Here is a 21,905-nt window from a genome sequence, read left to right on the forward strand (position 1 = left end):
AGTATAGTAGAAAGAGAAAGGGTGAAATGGGAAAGGAGGAGAGAGGATGAAAGGATATTGGAACAGATGAGCAACGAAGTAATGGAGGAATTAAAAAGGAAAAGAGAGGAAAATAGTAGGGAGATGGAGGAGAGGAGTGAAGGGGAGAGAGAAGAGAGTAAGAGGGAGAGTGAAAGATGGGGAGAAGTATATAAAAATAGAGAGGTAGCAACAACGTCAGCACTAAGGGGAACAGGTGGTAACAACGGAAAGGAAGAGGGAGACCTAATAGACTTAAAAACTGTAACAATAAAAGGAAAAAAGGCAGAGTGGGGGGCGCAATTTATGAATGATTTTTGTAGTGAGGATGGAAGGAAGAGTGAAAGGGAAAGCTTAGATAAGCTATACCTCACTAGAACAAACATAGATTCGCCATGGGTGAGTAGAAGATGGGAGGAGATGGAGAGAAGTAAGGAGGAAGTGAAAAGAATGGGAGAAACACAAACTAACGAACACACGCCACCGACGCTCACCAACCAACACACGCCACCCACATCACCATCACGCTCTCTAACGCCACACCCCACATGTTCAACAACTGCACGCTCTCTGCACAGAATAAAGCTCGCACCCTTCATGGACGAAGTTACACCTTATGCATGTCGGCTTAGGGACCTCCCTAGTCGCAGGCAAGACAGGCAAACAGACGTGCCAATATTGAACACAGGAAAGGATGAAAAAAGGGGAAAGGAAGAAGAGGGAGGTAGGAGAAGAGGTAGTAAGGAAGGATTTGAAGTAGTAAAAGGAATGGGGGAAGAGGAGGGGTGTGAAGAGTTAACATCATGGAGCATAAAGGATGACACAAGACAGAATGTAATGCCACTGCTGGAGAGAGGAGGGGTTAGACCACAATATGTACCTTGGAAACATACGGATAAGGAAAACATAAAATGTAGGCTCCCATCATTAAGTGGAGGTGCGGGTAAATGGATATATGAAATGGAAAAACACACCGCAGGACAGAAACTAGCAGTGGGAGATGTTAAGGGCCTGTTAATATCAATATTAGGGGATAGAGCGGATGACATTTGGAAAAGAGCGGGATTCCATGGGGTAACAATAACAAACACATCGCATGATGGAGCACCATTTGCAAACTGCAGACATGCGCTATGGCAGGCACTAAGAGTGCAGTACCCAGACACATCAGACATAGGAGCCATTACTTCCCGTAAGATGGGTGAGAACGAGGATCCTGTTGATTATATCCAGGATATTCAAGAGAAGTGGCGCATGGAAACTAGAGAACAATGGGACAAAACACCAGCCATATTTTATCATATACTAGTACAAGGGCTCCCAGAAGGAGTTCAGAGACAATTAAAGAAAGTAGTGGGGATGGAAGCAAAACCATGGCCGGAAATACAACTGACTATAGTACATCACTGTAGAACATGGCAAGGAAAAATGAAACAAAAGGAAGAGGACAGGAAAACAGAAGAGGCCAAATTAGTACAGAAAAAACTTACTAAATATACCATGGAAGGGGCACTAATAACTGCGCCAACACCAATGGCCCAAAGCCCAACGCAAGTAGTGGCTGCACAAAATCCAGCTCAAATAGCGCCTCCACAAGAGGTAATAGAGCAAGTGCTGCCTCTGCAATCACACGCACAGAACATGGGAGGAGGGTACCCAATGCAAGGAGCTGGGTATTATAATTATAATAGAGGGAGAGGAGGGTTTATGAGGGGAAGAGGATACGGATATAATACCCAACAACAGGCTGGGGGACTCAGAAATAACTACCAGACAGGGCAACCAGTATACCAGGACAACACAGGGAACTTCCCATGGCAAAACAGGGAACCACCCGTGTGTTGGAGCTGCGGACTATTAGGACACATGTCACGTACATGCAGGGTCAGGCCAGGAACACCAGCATGGAACGAACAAGCACAACATAGGACATCACAAGAACAGCAGGGCATACAACCACAGCAGATGTCACCACAAGGGAGTGACCAACACTATTCCCTACCACAACAACAAATAAAACAATACCTGCCACAAGTAACTGGTGCAGCGTTAATACAACCACCACCACAACCTGAACGAACGCAATTGGGTGGGGTGACGGTGTTGGGGCACAACCCTTACACAGGGAATGGCCAGTCATTGTACCCCCAATAGGACAGCCCACAGACGGCCTTGGTGTGTCCCATCCTGTCAGTAACACCTAATAGTGCGGAGGAGCCACGCATAGAGGTAACGATAGGTGACAAAAAATTATCATTCCTTGTTGACACCGGGGCAACCCGGTCTTGCATAAGGGAAGGTAAGTTTAAGATGTCAGGCGAAGCCATGAACACACAAGGGTTTTCTGGGGCTAAAGGGTTGGTTCCATTTACTGATAACGTTCCGCTATCTATTGGAGATTACGATCTGTCAGTACCACTTTTGTATTATAGTGCCTCACCAGTAAACATACTGGGGAGGGACATAATGAACAGATTAAATATGACGATCTCCTTTACAGAGGATGGCATAATTTGCTCTACTCCAGGGATTAACATGCTTGCAGCACGACAGATTTTGCAAGCATACTGTGGACAGATAGCGATCAGGGCGGAGCCGGTAGACGGCGAGCTATTCCAGTACGGAACAGACATGGCATTTGCATGGATGCCAGGGATAGGAGGGAAAATATGGAGGAGACCAGCAGCCTATCTATTCCGACCAGAAACACCAGCTAATGAACTGGAAGGGAAGGTCCTTGCAGTGGACATTGAGAGCATTATTGCAACAGCTGATTATGTTGCTGTGCACGCCCAAGATAAAGAAGGGAGAGCATGGAGGGCGGTGATAGCACTAGCAGAAGGATGTAGGCTGACCCAGGTGTCAGATGAAGAGTTGTTTTCAGAAGAAAAGGAGGAAAATGAAATGGTGTTCATGATGAGTGTAGAAATGTGGCTAACAGTGGCTCACAAACAAGTGGCACAGAAAATTGCAATGGCACTTGAGGCACCCGCTGGCACACCAGTCCCATTTTTTAAAGAAGATATGTCAAAGGTGCCAAAATCATTATGGACTATTAGCCCTTATGATGTAGGATGCATTAAAAGCATAGGGGGTGTAAGGATAAAATTAAAAAAGGGTGCCATACTACCAAGAGTGAAACAATACCCATTGTCAAGAGAGGCAGATGAGGGCATATACGAAACCATAACAGCCCTTATAAACAATGGCATATTGGTCCCCTCAGAATCCCCATGCAACACAGCTGTGTACCCGGTGCGCAAGGCTAAAGGAGGGTCTTGGCGGTTCATACAGGACCTCAGACCGTTGAACAACATAGTAGAAGCAGAGTATCCAGTAACAGCAAACCCGGCCACAATTTTGTGTGGCATTCCAGCAGAAGCATCACGGTTTACAGTGATTGACCTTAAAAATGCTTTTTTCTCAATACCATTACACCCAGACTCACAAGACTTGACAAGCTTCACTTACCGAAATAGGAAGTGGAAACATACCAGATTACCACAGGGATATTGTGAATCACCTTCAATTTTCAATAGGGTAATACAGATGGATTTGGGTAACGTTGAGTTGGAAAGCACAGTGTTACAGTATGTGGATGACATAATAATTTGCAGTACAAATGAAGATAAATGTAGAGAGGACTCATTAAAAATGTTGACGATATTGGCTGAAAAGGGGTACAAGGTAGACATGGAAAAGATACAATACTGTCAGGAACAGGTACTTTACATTGGCCAACTGATATCACAATATGGAAGAAGGATTGCACCACAAAGAGCACAGGCAATATCAGGCACTCCCGTGCCACAGACTGTAAGAGAACTGCAGCAATTTCTGGGACTGTGCAACTACTGTAGAGCATGGGTATTTGATTACAGCTCTTACATAGGACCCCTGCTTGAGGGTTTGAAGGAAGCAAATAAAGGGGAGAAAAAGTTGGGATGGACTATGGAAATGAAGGAGGCATTTGATGAATTAAAAGAAGCAATATCAACTGCTCCAGTACTAGCATCCCCAGACTATGAGCGACGATTTTTTATATTTTCACATTGCGACTCAGCAGTAATGAAAGCAGTATTGGCCCAAAAGACTAGCATGGGCTATAAACCAGTAGCATTTTACAGCGGTCACTTAGATCCAATAATGTTAGGACAATTCTCTTGCGAACAAGGTCTTGCTGCAGCTGCATTTGCAGTAGAAAAAGCATCATCAATAACTATGGGGTGTCCAACTACACTATTTGTAGAACATGCACTATTTGCGATATTGAATAAACCTAAGTCCACACTGACGACACAGAGGGCAACAGGTTATGAGATTATTTTGTCCAAAGCTGAACTGGCAATTGTTAGATGTAGCACGGTTAACCCTGCAAGGTTCCTAGCAGAAGTAATTGAAGAGGGAGATTACGCCCACGACTGCACCCAAGTAACTGAGATGTACTCATGTACTAGGAAAGTTGAAGAAAACGCACTAGAGGGAGGTGAGCTTTTGTTTATTGATGGGTCATCAACTATTGATCAAGGAGACGGGATAAGGAGGACTGGGGCAGCAGTAGTACAAATGATGGAAGCGCCAGTGTGTGTGGCTATTAAGTGTGTACAATTACCACAGCATTACTCTGCTCAAGCGGCGGAACTGGTTGCACTCATATTGGCACTAAAGGAAAGTTTTGATAAAAAAGTTACTATATATTCCGACAGTGCATATGTTACATCCACTGTCCACTCAGGGCTATCAAAGTGGAGAAGAAGAGGGTTTAGGAGAGCTGACGGCACTCCAGTACAACATGCCCTCTTGTTGGCTGAACTAATTGAAGTAATAAACGATCCCCAAGAACTAGCCCTAGTAAAATGCACAGCACACACCAATGGAGAAGACTATATATCAAAAGGAAATGCAGCAGCAGACGCACATGCAAAATATGCTGCATATTTTGGTGAGATATGGAACCCCACAGACTCACAGAGAGGGAGAGGGAGGGGAATAGCGAGGGAGATGTTAATAAAAGAAGGGTACACCCATCTCCCAGCCACCCAGATTATGGAGTTACAAGCGGCTGCACCAATGGCCGAAAAAGAAGTATGGGTGAAAAGAGGATGCACAATGTCACCAACCGACGCACTATGGCGCCAGGGTGGCACTGGGAAAGTTGTAATACCATTGGCATTGTTAAATACCGCCTTGAACCAATTACACCACCCTGCCCATATAGGCAAAGAAATAATAGCAGCACGAATTAGAGAAGATTGGTTCTGTCCCGAGTTAACATCCCATGTGTCAAATTTTATCAGCAATTGCCTTACATGTCAACAGTTCACGGCCGGTCATACTTTAAAGGTGATAAGAGGTACCATACCCCGACCAGAAGGACCTTTTCGGCACCTCCACATTGACTATGTTGATATGATCAACATTTGTCAAGGCAATAGATACATGATAGTAGTAGTATGCCCATTTTCTAGGTGGATCGAAGCAGGGCCCTGTTCACACCCTGATGCGTTTAGAGCAGCCAAATTTATAGTAAGGGAGGTATTCCCCAGGTGGGGAGTGTGCGAGGTGTTAAGATCAGACAACGGACCCCATTTCGCAAATGAAATGTTCCAGCATATCACATCCCTACTGAACATTAAACACAAATTTGCATGTGCGTACCACCCACAGGCCAATGGTGTATGTGAACGCCTGAATGGCCTATTGAAGGAGGCAATTGCTAAAATACAGCAAACAACAAAGAAAAGTTGGTTGTATTGCCTTCCGTTAGCACTGTTCGAACTTAGAAACAGGCCAGGGTCCGACCACCACCTCACCCCACACGAGGTGGTTACTGGACGCCAAATGCGCCTTCCCCTAACACCAACGTCAAGGGCATTCACCGACCAAGAAAGTTCTGCGAATGTGTTAGGTGATGAAATGTATCAATATGTGTCTTCTTTGATTACTAGCGTTGTGTTTGTGTCTCAACAGCTCGAGCGCACACGGGGCGGGTCCACCAGCAACCAAGAAATAGACGAAAATACAGAATTGGGAAAGGAGAACTTGTGCCAACTTGCCAAAGGTGACCACGTACTACTTCGAAATTTTAATAGAAAGTGGAACCAGCAGAGGTTCACTGGCCCCCATTTAGTAGAGGACGTATCAACAAGAGCAGTAAAACTAAAGGATAAGCGTGCGTGGAACCACCTGCATGATGTAAAAATCTACAAACTGCAGACCCGCCCCAGCGCCAACGACAGGTCCATTGGAAAAACGCCAACAACATCCCCGGCAGCGGAAGAAAACACAACCACAGACAACGACCCAATTGTTCCCTCGGAGAGAATAACGGACGAAGAAGGGGGTGATCCCCACACTGCCCACCCCATGGTCACACGTTCAAAGAGTAAAACTGCTCCCGCCATCTGAGCAAACCCCCCCCCCCATTGACTACTAAATACAATTGTAATAAAAACTAAGGACTTCGCTTGCACCAATACACATGTAAACACGTGAATGTTCTCTTTTTCTCTCGCACATACAGGAGCTGCGTAATATTGTATTGTTAAGAAAAGTTATCTAACAAATTCAGTGTGCAGGCGTAGATGGTGCTGCCAGACGATAGTTACCCAGAAGAATTGTCACACCAATTTGTATACGAAATAAAAAGGCCAACATACTTAAAAAAGAAAAGGGTACGTGTATACTACACGGCCTTCCTCCTGGCCATAGAAAATTACATGCCCCACCTCCGCCCATACTTGCCGGTCTTGAGAGACCGATCACTTAGAGTAGCGTGGGAGCAACTCTTCACCTGGGCACTGAATGACTATTTGATAGGGAGAGCTTAATGAAACAAAACTAACATTTAATAACAAGCACTTTTTGAGAAATTTTAGGCGGGCAACTTTAACGTCGCAAGAATACGCTGCCAGGACTGCAGCAAGGTAAGAGCAAAAATGTCGGTGAGGTTAGCATATGTAATAAAAATAATAGGGATTTTTATGATCACCGGAGTTTTGGCTGCCTCTGTATGGCAGTACAGCTATGCTATGAGTTTTTTTGCTGCACCCAAACCTAATGTACCCCACCTCCCTGCTGCAACAGGTGTTACGTCAGGTGGTAACAGTAACAATGAACAAAAGCGAAATAAAGTTAAACGCAGCACATACTCAGACAATAAAGGTATTGATAATTATGTACAAGATTCAGCACACGTCACAAACAACATATGGTACCAGCACATGACCCGCATTGGTAAGCAGACAACTGAGGATAGCTGTTACGTTTGCTCATTAATACCATACGCCATGAGCGCTTCACGAACATTTGTTGCCACAGAAATAGATGAAAAAACAGCACAGTGCATAATATATTTGGCCCTGTTCCAAACGAAAGGAAGATTCCAAGGAACAGTAGTGCACATGACATGGAAAACACGAGACTCATACCCATATGAAAACAACTTCCTCAAGACCTATCTGAGTTATCACAAGACCAGTTTACATGCTGAAGCATTCAGATACATAACAAGTGGCCCTGAAAAAGGAGAAACAAAGAAGGTAACACTGCAGTATCTACCATGTGATTGGTACGCCACGGAAGTTCCGGGTAAACAAGGATGCTGGGAGAGGCCATTACTGACGATAACAGGAAAGGTGTTCCTGGGTACCAGCTGGGAGATAGGAGTGGTTGGCAGCAACATGGTAACAAAAGAAACTATCTCAACCATCGAGACACACAATCATCGATGTTGGACGACATGGATCAAGTATGTACCAATGCTCACGTGGGTAGAAGAAGATGAAGACCCGATAACTATATTACCATTGACTGCGCCCAAAGTATGTTACCAGCATAAAGGAGAGGTGGACGTGGGATATAACACCAATTGTGCAAGTGTGATGGAGTTACCTGAGGGGGGAGCGGGAACAGCAGTAATAATGGACCATTATTGGGCCTGCGGAGAAAAGGCATATCATACACTGCCTCCCCTGTGGAGTGGTGTGTGCACAATGGTACACGTCAATGTACCATCACTAGTGGTACCTAAGAAGCATGTCGATGTGGCGAAATTTCCGAAAATGGATGAAGGAGACAGGAGAAGAAAGAGATCTGCACCACTCCAGAAGGAGCAAGAAAACAGGACCAACAGCAATGATACTGTCCTAAACAGGAGAAAAAGACAAGGAGAGCCATTAACAGGAAATTATCTGTGGGGAAGGTCGGAAACGGAACTAACCTCAATACCGCCAGAACACAGACTATTCAGCAGAGCAGCAATGTTCTTCTCCTCAATAATACATCCGGGACTGCAGGCATACGCAAACGCAAAATGGCTGCAAATAACCAGATGGGAACTAATGATGACCATAAATTCGACAGTAAATGGGTTTAACGCAATTAAAGAGGAGCTGCGAGCTGTAAGGATGGTAGCACTACAGAACAGATATGTATTGGACCTTCTCACAGCAATGGAAGGAGGAGTTTGTGCAAAGATAGGACAATCATGCTGCACGTTCATACCTGCCAACGATGCCGACAATGGTACACTAACAGAAGCAGTTTCACAATTGGCCCAGATGCACTCCAAAATGATGGACGAAAGTAACGGCGTAAACAAGGATAAAAGCTGGTTTTCACTATTATGGTCATGGATGCCATCTTGGCTGTCAGATGGACTGAAAATAATAGTGGGATGTGCTATTTTGGCTGGAGCTGCACTGATAATAATTAGATTTTGGAAAGCCCGGAAGGCGCGCTCAACTGATGAGTTGCTGGAAATGGTGGGAATGCACCCCTTGATGCCAGCGGATGACGGCCAGCACACAGGTGTGATAATACACGAAAGGGAGAAGTTGCGCACCCAAATCATCGCCAATCATCTAGACCCACCATCAGTGAAGATCGAGAACCCAAGGAACCCTAGGAGCTACATAGGAAGATGGGTGTACTGTACTCCTGGAGGAACATGCGAATACATGTATTGGTCATTTGAAGATCACGTAAACCATTATGGACATCTCGGAGGGATAACCAAGATATGGAGAGTAAGAGGAGATAACGAGAAGGATATGTTTGTGGTCGACAAGTCGACCAGAGGGGGGACTGAAGTGGGAGAATGGAAAACCAGACTCCCGTCCTTCACCTCTCGCGCTTGGCCTAGAGGGTCGCGGCCCAGACACCCGCCACGAGAAGAGTTTGCCCATTTACCAGATGACCAAATACCCTGGTACAGAAACATACGGATGTGTCCATCTGCCTGCCCAACAGCCCGCACTGGCCATGCCGACACCTGCGGCACGGACCAACTAGACTGAAATCTACACATCGTTAGAGATGCCATGACGACCTAGATAACGGGAAGCACCGCTGAACTATTATACACGCTGAACATTTCCACACCAATCTACACGAAGAACATACTCAGTGCTCTGACGTAGGCGACAGGCTTATTCACGGACGTGCATCTTTATTATTTTTACATAGGCTTTCAGAATGCAGAAACGCAAGACGCACCATGAGCTCATTTATAACGCTTGCTCACGCTTCTCTTGAAACCCGTTACCATCATGAGAGATATAATGGAAACACGATACTGGCCATGAAACTGTATGCCACTATAACCTAAAGCATCCATGCACTAAATGGATTACTCGTGCACCAGGCCCAAGTAGGCCTCAAGCAAGAGTTCCCGTGGACATTAACAAAGCAAAAGTCAGGTTGCTGAGCCTGCAGAAAGAACCCAGTGGAGCAACCAGCCAAGGTCGTAATGTTGCAAACCCACAGTCAAGAAAAAAATCTTTAAAGGCACGATGTTGCAACCTCGCACTCCACGTACCAATGTTAAAATCATATCTGCAAATTAAACCAGACATACAGTGGAAAAACAATATTAATTGTGCAGAATTATGCCTCAAACACGGTCCCTCCCCACGTGACCAAGCCGAACCTGACGAGATGCCAAAACCCAGGAGAGAAAAGGCGTCTGGGTACCTCGCTACGAGACGCAGGCCGACACACTTGAAAGGCTCAATGGACACCTGCTACAGTGGGAACGGTCAGTCTCCCACCTATGAATAAATCCTCACATTGCCTGCACGTACCCATATTGAAACACTGTTGCAACCACAGGTGCACCGTGTGCTGGGAACAACGGTGGTCCCAGGCTGGGGAGCTCACGGATGCACCAATCAGAACATGAGGTTCTTATCTCAGACGTCAGTAACGTTAGCCAATCCTCAGGGGTCTTCATGTAACAATTCTTATGTATCTAATTGTAGGGACAACCCAGATATACCACCTGACTACATCTTAACCACTAATATCATTCTCTATATGCGTACTATACTAACCCCACCACTCGAGCAACCAATCAAGAGTGGCGATAGGTTCTTTTGGTAACTTTTTGGAATGACGCAAGTAGCGCGTCATAATGTAGTAAAAAGGGCCTGCGAGCCCCACTATTGTGTGTGTGTCAGGACGAACGCGTACGCTCCTTGACCCATCCCTGCCGTTTGCATAATAAACGACAGAAGTTGCCTTGCTCCTTGTGTGTGCCTCATACTCTGTCTCGATCCGAGATATACACGGGAGGAGTTGGGGCCTCCCTGCCCGGAGGTCTGCGGACGGCCCGGCCGACCCCGGCAGAATCCCCCCCGACAGAGCGCTACAATGCAAACCCAACTACTTCTACCTGCTAGACCTGCAAATGCAATGGGCACAAGGCAGTTGAGATTACACAACTTAAGCTGGTTTGTAATGATTCCCATGGTCAGAACAAGCATGTAGAATCTTCGTAAACAAAACATTATTATGAGAAAATAAGCGGTCGAATGGGTGCGCTGCTTAAAAACATCACAATCATTTGGGGTCTTTCCACCCATACAGTGGCCAACAACTCCAAGTGAGGTGACGAATAGTATTGTGCCTGCTGTGCAGAGTGCGGGTGTGGCGAGGCAGGGCGTTGGACTCTCATTTCCTGTTCAAGTCTATGAGAGTGGCAGTAGAGTTCTGGAGCTGCCATTTGATTAAGAGCTCTTGGCTGAGACAGGCGATGTTGGGGTTGCCTAATATGAATACGACTAGGGCCCCTAGTAAACACGACACAGTGAGCTGTGCACATAATTAACAGGACTCGCACACAAAAGAACCAGAGAAATTCTGCGAATTTGAATGATTAATGTGAATTCTATGTCAAGACCGGAGGCTCACATTATGCTTCTCTTCCTTTATTATACCATATAAGGAAAAGCTCAGCAGCAAGATTTTTTGTGCACTGTATATATTAACATACTTATAATGAAGGGGCATCAAACATATAATAAAATATATAATAAAACACCATAAAATGAATCCCAAGTCCATAACAGTTCAATAATGGTAAAAAAACTCCATTTCCCATGATGCTCCCCAAGGTCATCTAGTGTCCATGGCCATGTGCCACCTGTCCTCCAATGGGCGTGCAGGTATCCCCATAAACAGTCTTGAACAAGAAGTAACTTCCTCTTTCTTTGCTGCTCACAGCAATAGATAAGATCACTTCTTGTTCAATTCTATTTATGTTGTCATTTGGGCATATTCATTGTTAAACAGATATTTTGCTTATTTATGTTTTGCTTATTTATATTATTAAGTGCTTTATTTGCGCGTAGCGTATTGTTTACAGCTGCCTTCTTGTCAGCCGTAGCTTCCTTGTCTCTGCCGACGGCAGCTACTTCCTGCTGGCGTCGGAGACTACATTCAGTGCGAATGTTTTGTTCGCATGTCCCCGCTTGCAGTGTTTTGAGCTGAACGCTGCAGCGGGCACCACTGTGACCGCGCTGCTTCCCCGACCCGAAAGAGTTTAACGCAGGCTCCCGTGAAGGCTGCGCAGCCTATCACGGTGCGCGGCGCCGCTCGTGAGCCACCAGGGGGAGCTCCTGCTCTCCCTGGTTCCTTTCTTCAGGCTCCGGCGCTCGCGTGAACACTTCGGCTAAAAAATAACGGTTGCTGTGAACGTGGGGGCGCCGGTGTCTTCCACTTGTCATTATTTTATTCAACAACAAAAAAAATGAGAAAAAGAGAAAGTCTCACAGGAAAGAAGAACTCTTCTCTTCTGCTGCTCCAGCCTGATAAGGGAGCACATTTACGAGAACAAGACTTTGAAACAGGAGTGGAATGAAGTACTCCTGTATAAAAAAAGATATATATATATATAATAATAATATATTGATTTATCACAATCACTGGGCTTTGAGAGAAGGGGATCAGGGAGCCCAGAGAAGAAAAAAAAGAAAGGAACAGGCAAGGTGCTTATAATTATCATGGCAGCGCAGTATTCCCCTCAATCAGATCAGGCTTGGTCTGAAGGGGAGGAGGATTCATGTTATATTGATGAGGTGGCTATGGAAAAAAGCCTTCAAAAGGTACTGGTATCCACTGTTGAGAACAGCATTAAACAGGCTGTGTCAGGCATGCTCCTGCCAATACAACAGCGCCTAGACAACATGGAGGAGCGCATGCGAGGGGCATCTCCATCAGGGAGAAAAAAGACCCAGAAGAGGAAGCACCTTACACAAGGGGGATGTAGTCCGACTCGCAAGAGCAAAGGCTCCCTGACCCCCCTGAGCCAATTGATTCCTGCCACTGCTGCCGTATCTGACACCTTCTCCAGGCTGAAAAAAGCCTTTATGAGCAGGAAGGTAACCCCTTCCCTTGAAGGACCCTCTAAGCCAAGGAGGAAAACTGGGGTACTAGACCCTCAAGCCCGGAGGGAGGTGGACAGGGCATGGAAGATGATCAGAGTGCAAGAATATATAATTACGATCTGTCGCACTCTTCCTCAGATGAAGATACCAAGATATGGGGTTCGAAACCCTCAACCTTGGGGATTGCGGCAGCCCCCATCCCCAGGAGAGGCACCGGGGAACAGCCTCCTGAGAAGGGGATGTTTGCTCTGGGAACCATCAGCCAGAACAACTGATTACATTTTTAATAGGCTGCGCAAGCCCCTCGACAAAGAGATCAGAGCAAGACTACGGGCAGAATGCCCACGTCCTGAGATACCAGACAGAGTGGCTCTGACTCCAGAACTCAATTAAAAAATGATCACATTCTTGGGCAAGCACGTGAAAGATCCTAGGAAAGGCATCGACCGAGCCTGGAAGTCTTGCCAGGATAAGCTTCTGGACGTCGCCGGTCCCCTTGCAAAGATCTTAGACCTCGCGGAAGAAGCCTCCAACTCGCCAGACCCTATTGACCCAGTGATCCTCTCCGGTTGGGCTCAGAGAGCAATCTGTCTACTGGGAAATGCAAGCTGTGCTATTTTCACGGAGCGTCGAAAGGGCATCCTCTTCAAGATTGACTCGAAGCTAACTGAGCTAGCAAACAGTGAGTCTGGTGCTGCTGCTCAAGGCTTACTCTTTGGGGATCTTTTCATGAAGGAAATGTCTAAGTTTGTCGGTACCTTTATCGCTTTAGACAAAGCCCAGGCCTCCATCAAGAGGGTCTTTGCATCAAAAAATGTCTCGTGGGCCGGTCGAGGTCGCTCTTCTGGCCACTATTCCTTTGACAGAAGACCTCAATACCAGAGGGAGCAACACAATGCTTGGCAAGAGCGCTCCGATACCTTCTTTCTGTCTAAGGGACGAGGCAGAGGGCGCTTCTGGAGGAGAGCCCCTAAGAACACAGCCCAGCATCAACCCACAGGTCAGTCTGCTCATACCAGCACCAGCGCCACATACACCCATTGGGGGGAGGCTAACGCTCTTTACAAAAGCTTGGGATGTCTTATCAGGAGACGCCTGGGTCAGGGACGCAGCGCGCAGCCTGCACCTAAAATTTTTCGCGCAGCCCTTCCAGGCCAGTCGCCCCACCCCCATAGTTATGTCCGAAATAGATTGGAGTGCGCTAGATGGCGAGATTCACAGCCTATATCAAAAGCAAGCAATTTGGCCCTGCTCAAGTCCAGGCGGTTTCTCCAGCCCAATTTTTCTGGTGCGTAGGAAGGAGAAGATGAGGGCCGTAATAAATCTGAGAATACTCAATGAGTTTATAATCTACCGTCACTTCAAGATGGAAAGCCTCCACATGCTCAGGGACATCTTGAGGCCAAACGATTGGCTCATGTGTATGGACTTAAAGGATGCCTATCTTGCAGTGCCCATTCATCAGGCACACATGAGTTACCTATGGTTCTCTTGGGAGCTCCAAGACTGGTAGTTCACGAGTCTACCCTTCAGACTCTCTTCAGCACCTTGGGCCTTTATCAAGCTGTTGAGACCAGTGGTGGCTCATCTCAGAGAACAGGGCGTCCGACTAACAGTGTACCTGGATGACATTATTCTTATGGCTCAGTCTCAGGAGCTAGTACAAGAACAAGCCAGGCTGGCTATATATCTGCTGCACAGTCTCGGCTTTCTCATCAATTGGGAGAAGTAAATTGGCAGAATGTCCTTCCAGCAACCTAGAATTTCTGGGATTCGTAGTGGACACCCAAAATGCACAACTTCGTCTCCCAGCTGCCAAGATACATTCCATGAAGCTGGAGATTTGCAGGCTTCTACAGAGGGATCTAATCTCTCTACGGGAGCTAGCAAGGGTGATAGGACTTCTATCCTCATCTATCCCCTTCATTACCAAGAACTACAAAGACTGAAGGGTCAACACCTAAGGCACAGTCTCTCTTATTCTCAACGCCTGACTCTGTCCCCACAGGCGAGAACAGAACTCAATTGGTGGCTCATGCATATGGAGGCCTGGAACGGCAGAGCCATCTTCGGTTCCACCCCTGATACCATCATCGAATCAGATGCCAGTCGTTCTGGTTGGGGAGCGAGATGTGGATAAGTAGCCACGGGAGGGACGTGGTCCCCACAGGAGTTGGAGATATAAACTAGCTGGAGCTTCTTGCGGGCACATTCGCAGTTCGCTCCTTTGTCAGGAACAAAGTAGGCTGCTTTATCTACTGAAAATGGACAACATATCCGCAGTAAGATACATCAATCATCTGGGCGGTACCAAATCACATCCGCTAGCAGAACTAGCCAAATACTTTTGGCATTTCTGCCTGGATCACCGAATTTCTGTCAAGGCGGAATATCTTCTGGGTCTCAGGAATGTGATAGAGGACTGGCATTGTCGCCCTTACGCCGATTCCAGCGACTGGAGACTCAACAGAGACGTTTTTCTCCGCCTGCAACAGATCTGGGGTCCAATGTCCAAAGATCTCTTTGCCTCCCGTCTCAACACGCAGCTTCCGGTGTTCTACAGCTGGAGACCCGACCCAACAGCCTCGAGGGCAGATGCATTCTTACAACCCTGGACGCAAGGTGTTCACTACGCCTTTCCCCCCTTTTCCATGATAGCGAGGACCCTGGCGAAGGCCCGTCAGGACCAAACAGAGCTAGTCCTCTTAGCCCCAGTCTGGACTTCTCAGACTTGGTATCCAGTTCTTCTGAAACTTTCTATGGATTCTCCAATCCTTCTACCCCACTCTCTGGATCTTCTATTGAATCTGTGGAGGCAAGCTCACCCTCTGCTCCTATCTGGGTCCCTGACTCTGGCGGCTTGGAGGATTTCAGGGTGAGATGGAGGACTCAGGGCGTGTCCCTCAAAGCAGTCCATCTCATTGAGGAGAGCTGGGCCCCCGCAACCCTCAAGAGGTATTCCAATTCCTGGAGGACCTGGTGTCAGGACTGGGGTTTTCACCCAGTTTCAGCACCTTTAGAGGAAATTCTCAATTTCTTAGCCTCTTTAGTGGAAAGAGGACTTGCGTACAGAACAGTGAACTCTTATCGCTCTGCAATTTCCGCAGGCCACAACCTCATACAAGGGGCACCAGCCGGAGAGCATCATCTTGTTTGCAGATTGCTTAAAGGCGTCCGACTTACAGTGCCGCCTCCATCCCGTTATGACAAATCGTGGGACGTTAACAAAGTACTCAATCTTTTTCTTTCTTGGCCGTCTAATGAAAAGCTATCACGTACGGCTCCCTCTGGCAAGCTTACTACCTTGCTTTGTCTAGTTTCTTGTAGGAGAGTTTCAGATGTCAGAGCTCTAGACCTAGCGGGCAGGTCCTTTTCTCCGGATGGTATTGTTTTTCACATACGAAGAAGAACTAAGTGCGACTCGAAAGTGATATCTTAACCAGCTTTCTGGGAACAACCCAAGCTTTGTTTGTACAATGTTTGAAAACCTACGAAGAAATGACAGCTTCCCTCAGAACCTCACCTAACGGTCAGTTCTCATAGCTATTCGCAAACCCCACAAAGCAGTTTCAGCCCCTAATTTAGCACACTGGGTGCGCTGGACCCTAGCACAAGTAGGGATAGATACTCTTCAGTTCGGCGCCCATTCTGTTAGAGGAGCCATGGCCTCCAAAGCCTTCCAGCTTGGTGTTCGTTTTGAGGACATCATGAGGATGGCAGATTGGGCAGGAGAGTCAATATTCAAAGAGTTCTACCTGAAACCGGTAGAACAGCCTGCTACGATTGTGGTAAGTAAGCTTTGAACTAGCATAATATGAGCCTCCGGTCTTGACATAGAATAAAGATTTTCCATAATAACTTACTAGAAAGTCTTAATTCTATTAAAGACACGGAGGTGAGCATTATCCCACCCAGCGAAGGAAAAGAGTGGCACATATCACTCTAGAGTATTTTAAGCATTGCAACATACTATTGTTAAATGAAAATACATGCATGGTCATATACTAATACAATGCTGTTTTCTCTCCCACCCCGCAAGGGAACTAGGGTTGCCATACGCATGAAGTAATTATAGTTCTGTATCTTTTTCTTGACAGCGTCTACAGACAAGTCCGGCTAATCCACAGCTCAACGCCTCTTCTTCTGGTTGACCACAGTTGTGTTTCTACTTATTATTCACGGACAGCCAAGTTCGCAGCCTCGAAAGAGGAAGTTACTTCTTGTTCAAGGCTGTTTATGGGGATACCTGCACACCCATTGGAGGACAGGTGGCACATGGCCATGCACACTAGATGACCTTGGGGAGCAACTGTTATGGACTTGGGATTCATTTTATGGTGTTTTATTATATGTTTTATTATATGTTTGATGCACCTTCATTATAAGTAAGTTAATATATAAGGTGCACAAAATATCTTGCTTCTGAGCTTTTCCTTATATGGTATAATAAAGGAAGAGAAGCATAATGCTCGCCTCCGTGTCTTTAATAGAATTAAGACTTTCTAGTAAGTTATTATGGAACATCTTTATTCGCTTAAAGTCTAAATGACAGTGATGAGTTTGCATGATGACATCAGGAAACAAGAAACAGCTAAAGGAACAGACCCTGTGCCTGGACCTTGCCTGAAGAAGAGTTGGCCACCTGTGAGCACAGGACACCCGCATATCTTCACGACGCAAGAGAGGAACGCGCAGTGCACAGAAGAACTCAAGCACTTAACACATGCATACACAACCTGGGAAATGTCTTCAAAATATAAACCGAGGCCTGATTTGCTGAGAAAGAAGTGGAAGATCATGAATTCTTGCACATATTTTGCGGCAAATCAGGCCTTTAATTTCACTTCTCATTTAAAGGCCTGTCCCAGAACATGACTCTGTAAAAACAGGAGCATGTGAGACAGAGGCTACTGCAGGGACATCATTTAGGGGTAGCCAGAGGTCGCGAATGCGACCTCTGGGGTCTCCCTTGCGACCTCCGTCTTAAAAAAAAAGAAAAAAAAAACTATACATATTTTTTTTTCGTAATGCAAGCTCCTGTGCTGTGGCCAGCACCATGTGGCTCTTTACTTCTGGAGTGGCTGGCTTTCTTGTTCAGGCCCCTTTTTAAAAAAAAGAAAAATAAGAACAGGAGTGCCACAAGTCTAACAATTTCATCACTGAACCTAAATAAGAAAGAATAGGAATACCAAATAATGTGTCTTTCTGGAATTCTATACAATAATTGCTAGTCTCATCAAAGGTTTACTTCAGGCACACTTCGGGAGGCGAGTCACTGATTTAGTCTGTTCTTAAATGCCTCAACTCAGTCTTTCATCCTTCTGAAGTCGATAAATGAGTACCAACACAGGTTGGGTGATAGTGGTTGTACATTTTTTCTATATAAAGCGCTTAAGCGTAAGTGCTATATAATAACACATCATTTGGCCATGGACGTCTGCTTGCATTCACAGTAATTTAGTAATATGGGCCTATATACACTGATCTTAACGATACATATGGCAATCCATTCTTGTATGAAATGTACATCACATTAGTGATATCGTAACCATATTTTTCGTAGTGTACAATGCTATGTGATGCCACTTCCTGTTTTGTCAACGGGTGAAAGGTCGTGTTCCATCGCTTCTCGCGATATCAATTCGGGGCGGGGTCAAATGACATCAACTCCTGTGATGTCATCAGGGGGTCAAGGTTCGTGTGATGTCACTTCCGCTACCTCTGGCATTTTGGTGAAATGACGTCCCTGGGCTACTGGGTAAAAGTGTGGCTAGAGCTGGGGCGTCGCCATTCTCTAGCTGCTCACGCGCGAGGCCCGGCCCCGGCGGCAATCCTCTGAGGCAGATGCGCGAGCAGATCTTACACACGTGTTTAAGTTGCCGGGAGACAGGCTTTCATTTGTGAAATCCGTGACACAGTGCAGTGCAGTGCTGCCGACCGACTCTGGGCGCAATGGTACTGCATAGTTTCAACAAAATGTCAACCCTGAACCCATCAAAATAATTGATGGGCTCACGGTGTAAGCCTATAGCAAACAATACCAGCAGGATGGCACGTACAAACCCTTGGAAAACACCAACCCAATGAAATGTGCGATACAATAGATGCCCCTGATAAGCAGATTTCCTCATGGAGGTCGTGGAGGGGTCACCAGGGGCATAAGCTGCTACCCCTGAGATTCGCCTTCCAGTTTCTTGCGCTGCCATCAGGCCTTGTGCGTTAGAAAACCTCTGCAGAATTGTTTTTCTAGGCTTCGTGGGGCATGAATGCATGTGCCAGATCATCACCACAAAACAAGGCAAGAGGGCTTATTTGTTCAACAGTCCAGCATCCGTTCACATTTCAAGCTGCATGCCTCAAAAGTTGGCAGTACCAGAGGATACTGTGGTGTATGCTGCTAATCACCACTACACCTGGCATGTTAGGCCGTAGCTGGCATAAGATGGCAGTACCAGAGGATGCCGTGCTGTATCCTGCTAATCACCATTACAGCTGGCATGTTAGGCCGTAGCTGGCATAAGATGGCAGTACCAGAGGACGCCGTGCTGTATCCTGCTAATCACCACTACACCTAGCATGTTAGGCCGTAGCTGGCATAAGATGGCAGTACCAGAGGACGCCGTGCTGTATCCTGCTAATCATCACTACACCTAGCATGCTAGGCCGTAGCTGGCATAAGACGGCAGTACCAGAGGATGCCGTGCTGTATCCTGCTAATCACCATTACAGCTGGCATGTTAGGCCGTAGCTGGCATAAGATGGCAGTACCAGGGGACGCCGTGCTGTATGCTTCTAATCATCACTACACCTAGCATGTTAGGCCGTAGCTGGCATAAGAGGGCAGTAGCGGCTTATGTCCTAGAATTGCGACCTCTGTCCCCCTATCCGGAGGCTTTTTTTGTTTTAAAAACCCTGTGCAGGTTTTGGAAAAGGGACAGTGGCTGTCCCGTTTTTTTCAATAGTCAGCTTATCAACTAAATAAACATCATGAGATGTTCAGAATTTTGTCATCTTAGGCTCGAACCCCAACCTTCTAGGTACCAGCCATAAGCATCAACTGCTTGCGCCACAGACACAGGTGGTGAGGAAAGTACATAGCAAGGCTTGTAATGTCAAACAGAGCAAAACCTCCTTTGTTATTTACGTGCTTCTTTTTAAAATTAAAGTGTGTTATAGTTGAGCTGCACAACTTTTCACATTAAATACCAATAACAATCAAGTTCAGTGTACAAACATAACATTATAATACATAATTTAATCAGTATTTCTAAACATATATCATGCTTGTGATTTAGGTGCTTTAATCAACATTCAAAGCTGCACAATTTGCATGCAGATACTGTGGGATGTGGGGGGCGGGTAAGGTTAATGCAGGGGGGATTTAGTCCTTATTTTATGTTGAAAATCTGGCCACCCTAATGAGATTCTGGAATGGAATGTGAAGGCCTCGCATCGGCTCGAGCTGTGGGCGCCACTGCCAAATAATGGCGGCGCTAGTCACATAACACCACTCTAGTTTATATGTAGTTGTAACTAAAATGAAAAGTTTGTCTATTTAAGTAACATTTTGTTATTTTAATAACCTTACATCAACACTGCGTTTCCAGTGATGTTATAGGGTCAAACACTTTGCAACATCACTTCCGGTGAAACCAAGAGGGTTTGAAAGTCACGTGATGCGGCTTACTATGAGGTAATCGAGTGCGTGGTCTCACTTGCACTGCCCCAGGCATTTGGGGGGAAATAACGTCCCTGTACTTCCCTGAAGAAGCAGACCCTGGATTTACGCACATTTTCACTGGTAATCAATCAATATTTATCTTTATTGTTTCCAAAAAATCCTGGGAAAAAATCATAACCTAAAAGCAGTGGACTATTGTGTTGCTTATTTCATAGTTTACCCGTGTTCCATTAATGCTGCTTGCATGTGATTGGTGTTTTGGAGCCCAGTACTGACCTGCTTTCTTCTCGGTGTCTTTGAGTGGTTTCACAATGCTCTCCAGTTGTCTGGCGAGTTCGGCCTTCAAGTACTCCTCCCTAACTAGTGCTGACAGCTCCTCGCAGAGCGCCTGGGCTGCTTCCAGCGTCTTTGTTTCCTGCTTTATTTCCTGCTGCACTTCCCTCGCTGTTGCCAGCTGCTGTTTGACTGCGTCAGGGCTGGCGCTCAGCGCCTGGCTGCTGCTCAGTTTATTATCCACGGCAGTCAGCTTTTCGGACAGGTCTTTTAGGAGGCTTTGAAACTCGGTGCTTTTCACAATGGCCTGGTCGATGCGCTCACAGCGGTCACTCAGTTGCCCTGTTAGGCTGTCCCACTTTTCAGCCACAGCAGACAGCTGCTCCTTCACAACTTCGCAAGATGGAGGCAGTTCACCCGGTCCATTCAGTATCCCCTGGCCAGCCGTGTTTAACTGTTCATACTGTGGCTTCCGTGTGTCAAACTCCTTCAGCAGGATCTGAGGAAAAGACAAGATACACATAACTGAATGGGCCAATAATACATTATGCTCTTTAACGTTCAGACACATGACAGTGGTAAAAAATGTGAATGCAGGGTGGTTTTTTTTTAAAACAGAAAATGGGCTTGGTGGTATTTTCCTGTTAAAATAAGATTCCATCTCATTTGCAGATGGGATAGTAAAGGCATAACTTGTATTCATCACTTATTATATTACGATACTCTAATCCCCTTTCATACTCTAGCCCAGGGGTGCACAACTGATTTTGAGAGAGGGCCGAAAGTAACTTACATGAGGGCTATAGTGGGCTGAAAAGTAAATGTGGGCGGGGCGGTAGGCGGGGCGTGGCAGGAGGCTTTTTCAACCCTCAATTTGTATTAAACACATGGAAAAAGAATGTTTTTGAGGGGTATCGATTTTCAAACTTACATTTTGTACTGCACATTTTCCATTGTTATAATTTATTTCTATTTATTTACTGTATATCGTCTGTTTAATTAAATATATTGTATTGACCCTTGATTGGACATTCTGTTATTTTGGACTGCTATAGTTTGCTGTTTGGGTTGCCCAAGAGGAGTATGGCCTTCATTGAGTCAGGTTTCCTCAAAAAGCAAAGGATGTACATCTCCTAACTGTGCCTGTTTTAGCTTTAATATTGGGTTCACTCTTGGAGTGCAACACTATGCCCCATGGCCCCCTCACCACCCCCAACCAAACACTATGCCCCATGGCTCCCATAACCCCCAACCAAACACTATTC

General features: G+C 46.0%; 1 protein-coding gene and 1 long non-coding RNA gene across 20 annotated transcripts in view; one reads left to right on the forward strand and one right to left on the reverse strand.

Moving 5' to 3' along the window:
* The window catches only part of DST (dystonin), a 2,190,048-nt gene that overhangs the window by 464,216 nt on the left and 1,703,927 nt on the right, over positions 1 to 21,905 (reverse strand). For all 19 annotated transcript variants that reach the window (XM_069606170.1, XM_069606155.1, XM_069606164.1 and 16 more), the window contains one exon: positions 20,644 to 21,139. In XM_069606170.1, the coding sequence (XP_069462271.1) occupies positions 20,644 to 21,139 (496 nt within the window). The remainder of the gene's footprint in view (positions 1 to 20,643; positions 21,140 to 21,905) is intronic.
* Positions 20,401 to 21,905, forward strand: part of LOC138453384 (uncharacterized) — a 54,019-nt gene continuing 52,514 nt past the window's right edge. The window contains exon 1 of the long non-coding RNA XR_011260409.1: positions 20,401 to 20,487. This is a non-coding gene — a long non-coding RNA (uncharacterized lncRNA). The remainder of the gene's footprint in view (positions 20,488 to 21,905) is intronic.

This window comes from Ambystoma mexicanum, chromosome 4p (assembly GCF_040938575.1).
Source record: "Ambystoma mexicanum isolate Mex_15411 chromosome 4p, UKY_AmexF1_1, whole genome shotgun sequence".
NCBI classification, from domain to species: Eukaryota; Metazoa; Chordata; class Amphibia; order Caudata; family Ambystomatidae; genus Ambystoma; species Ambystoma mexicanum.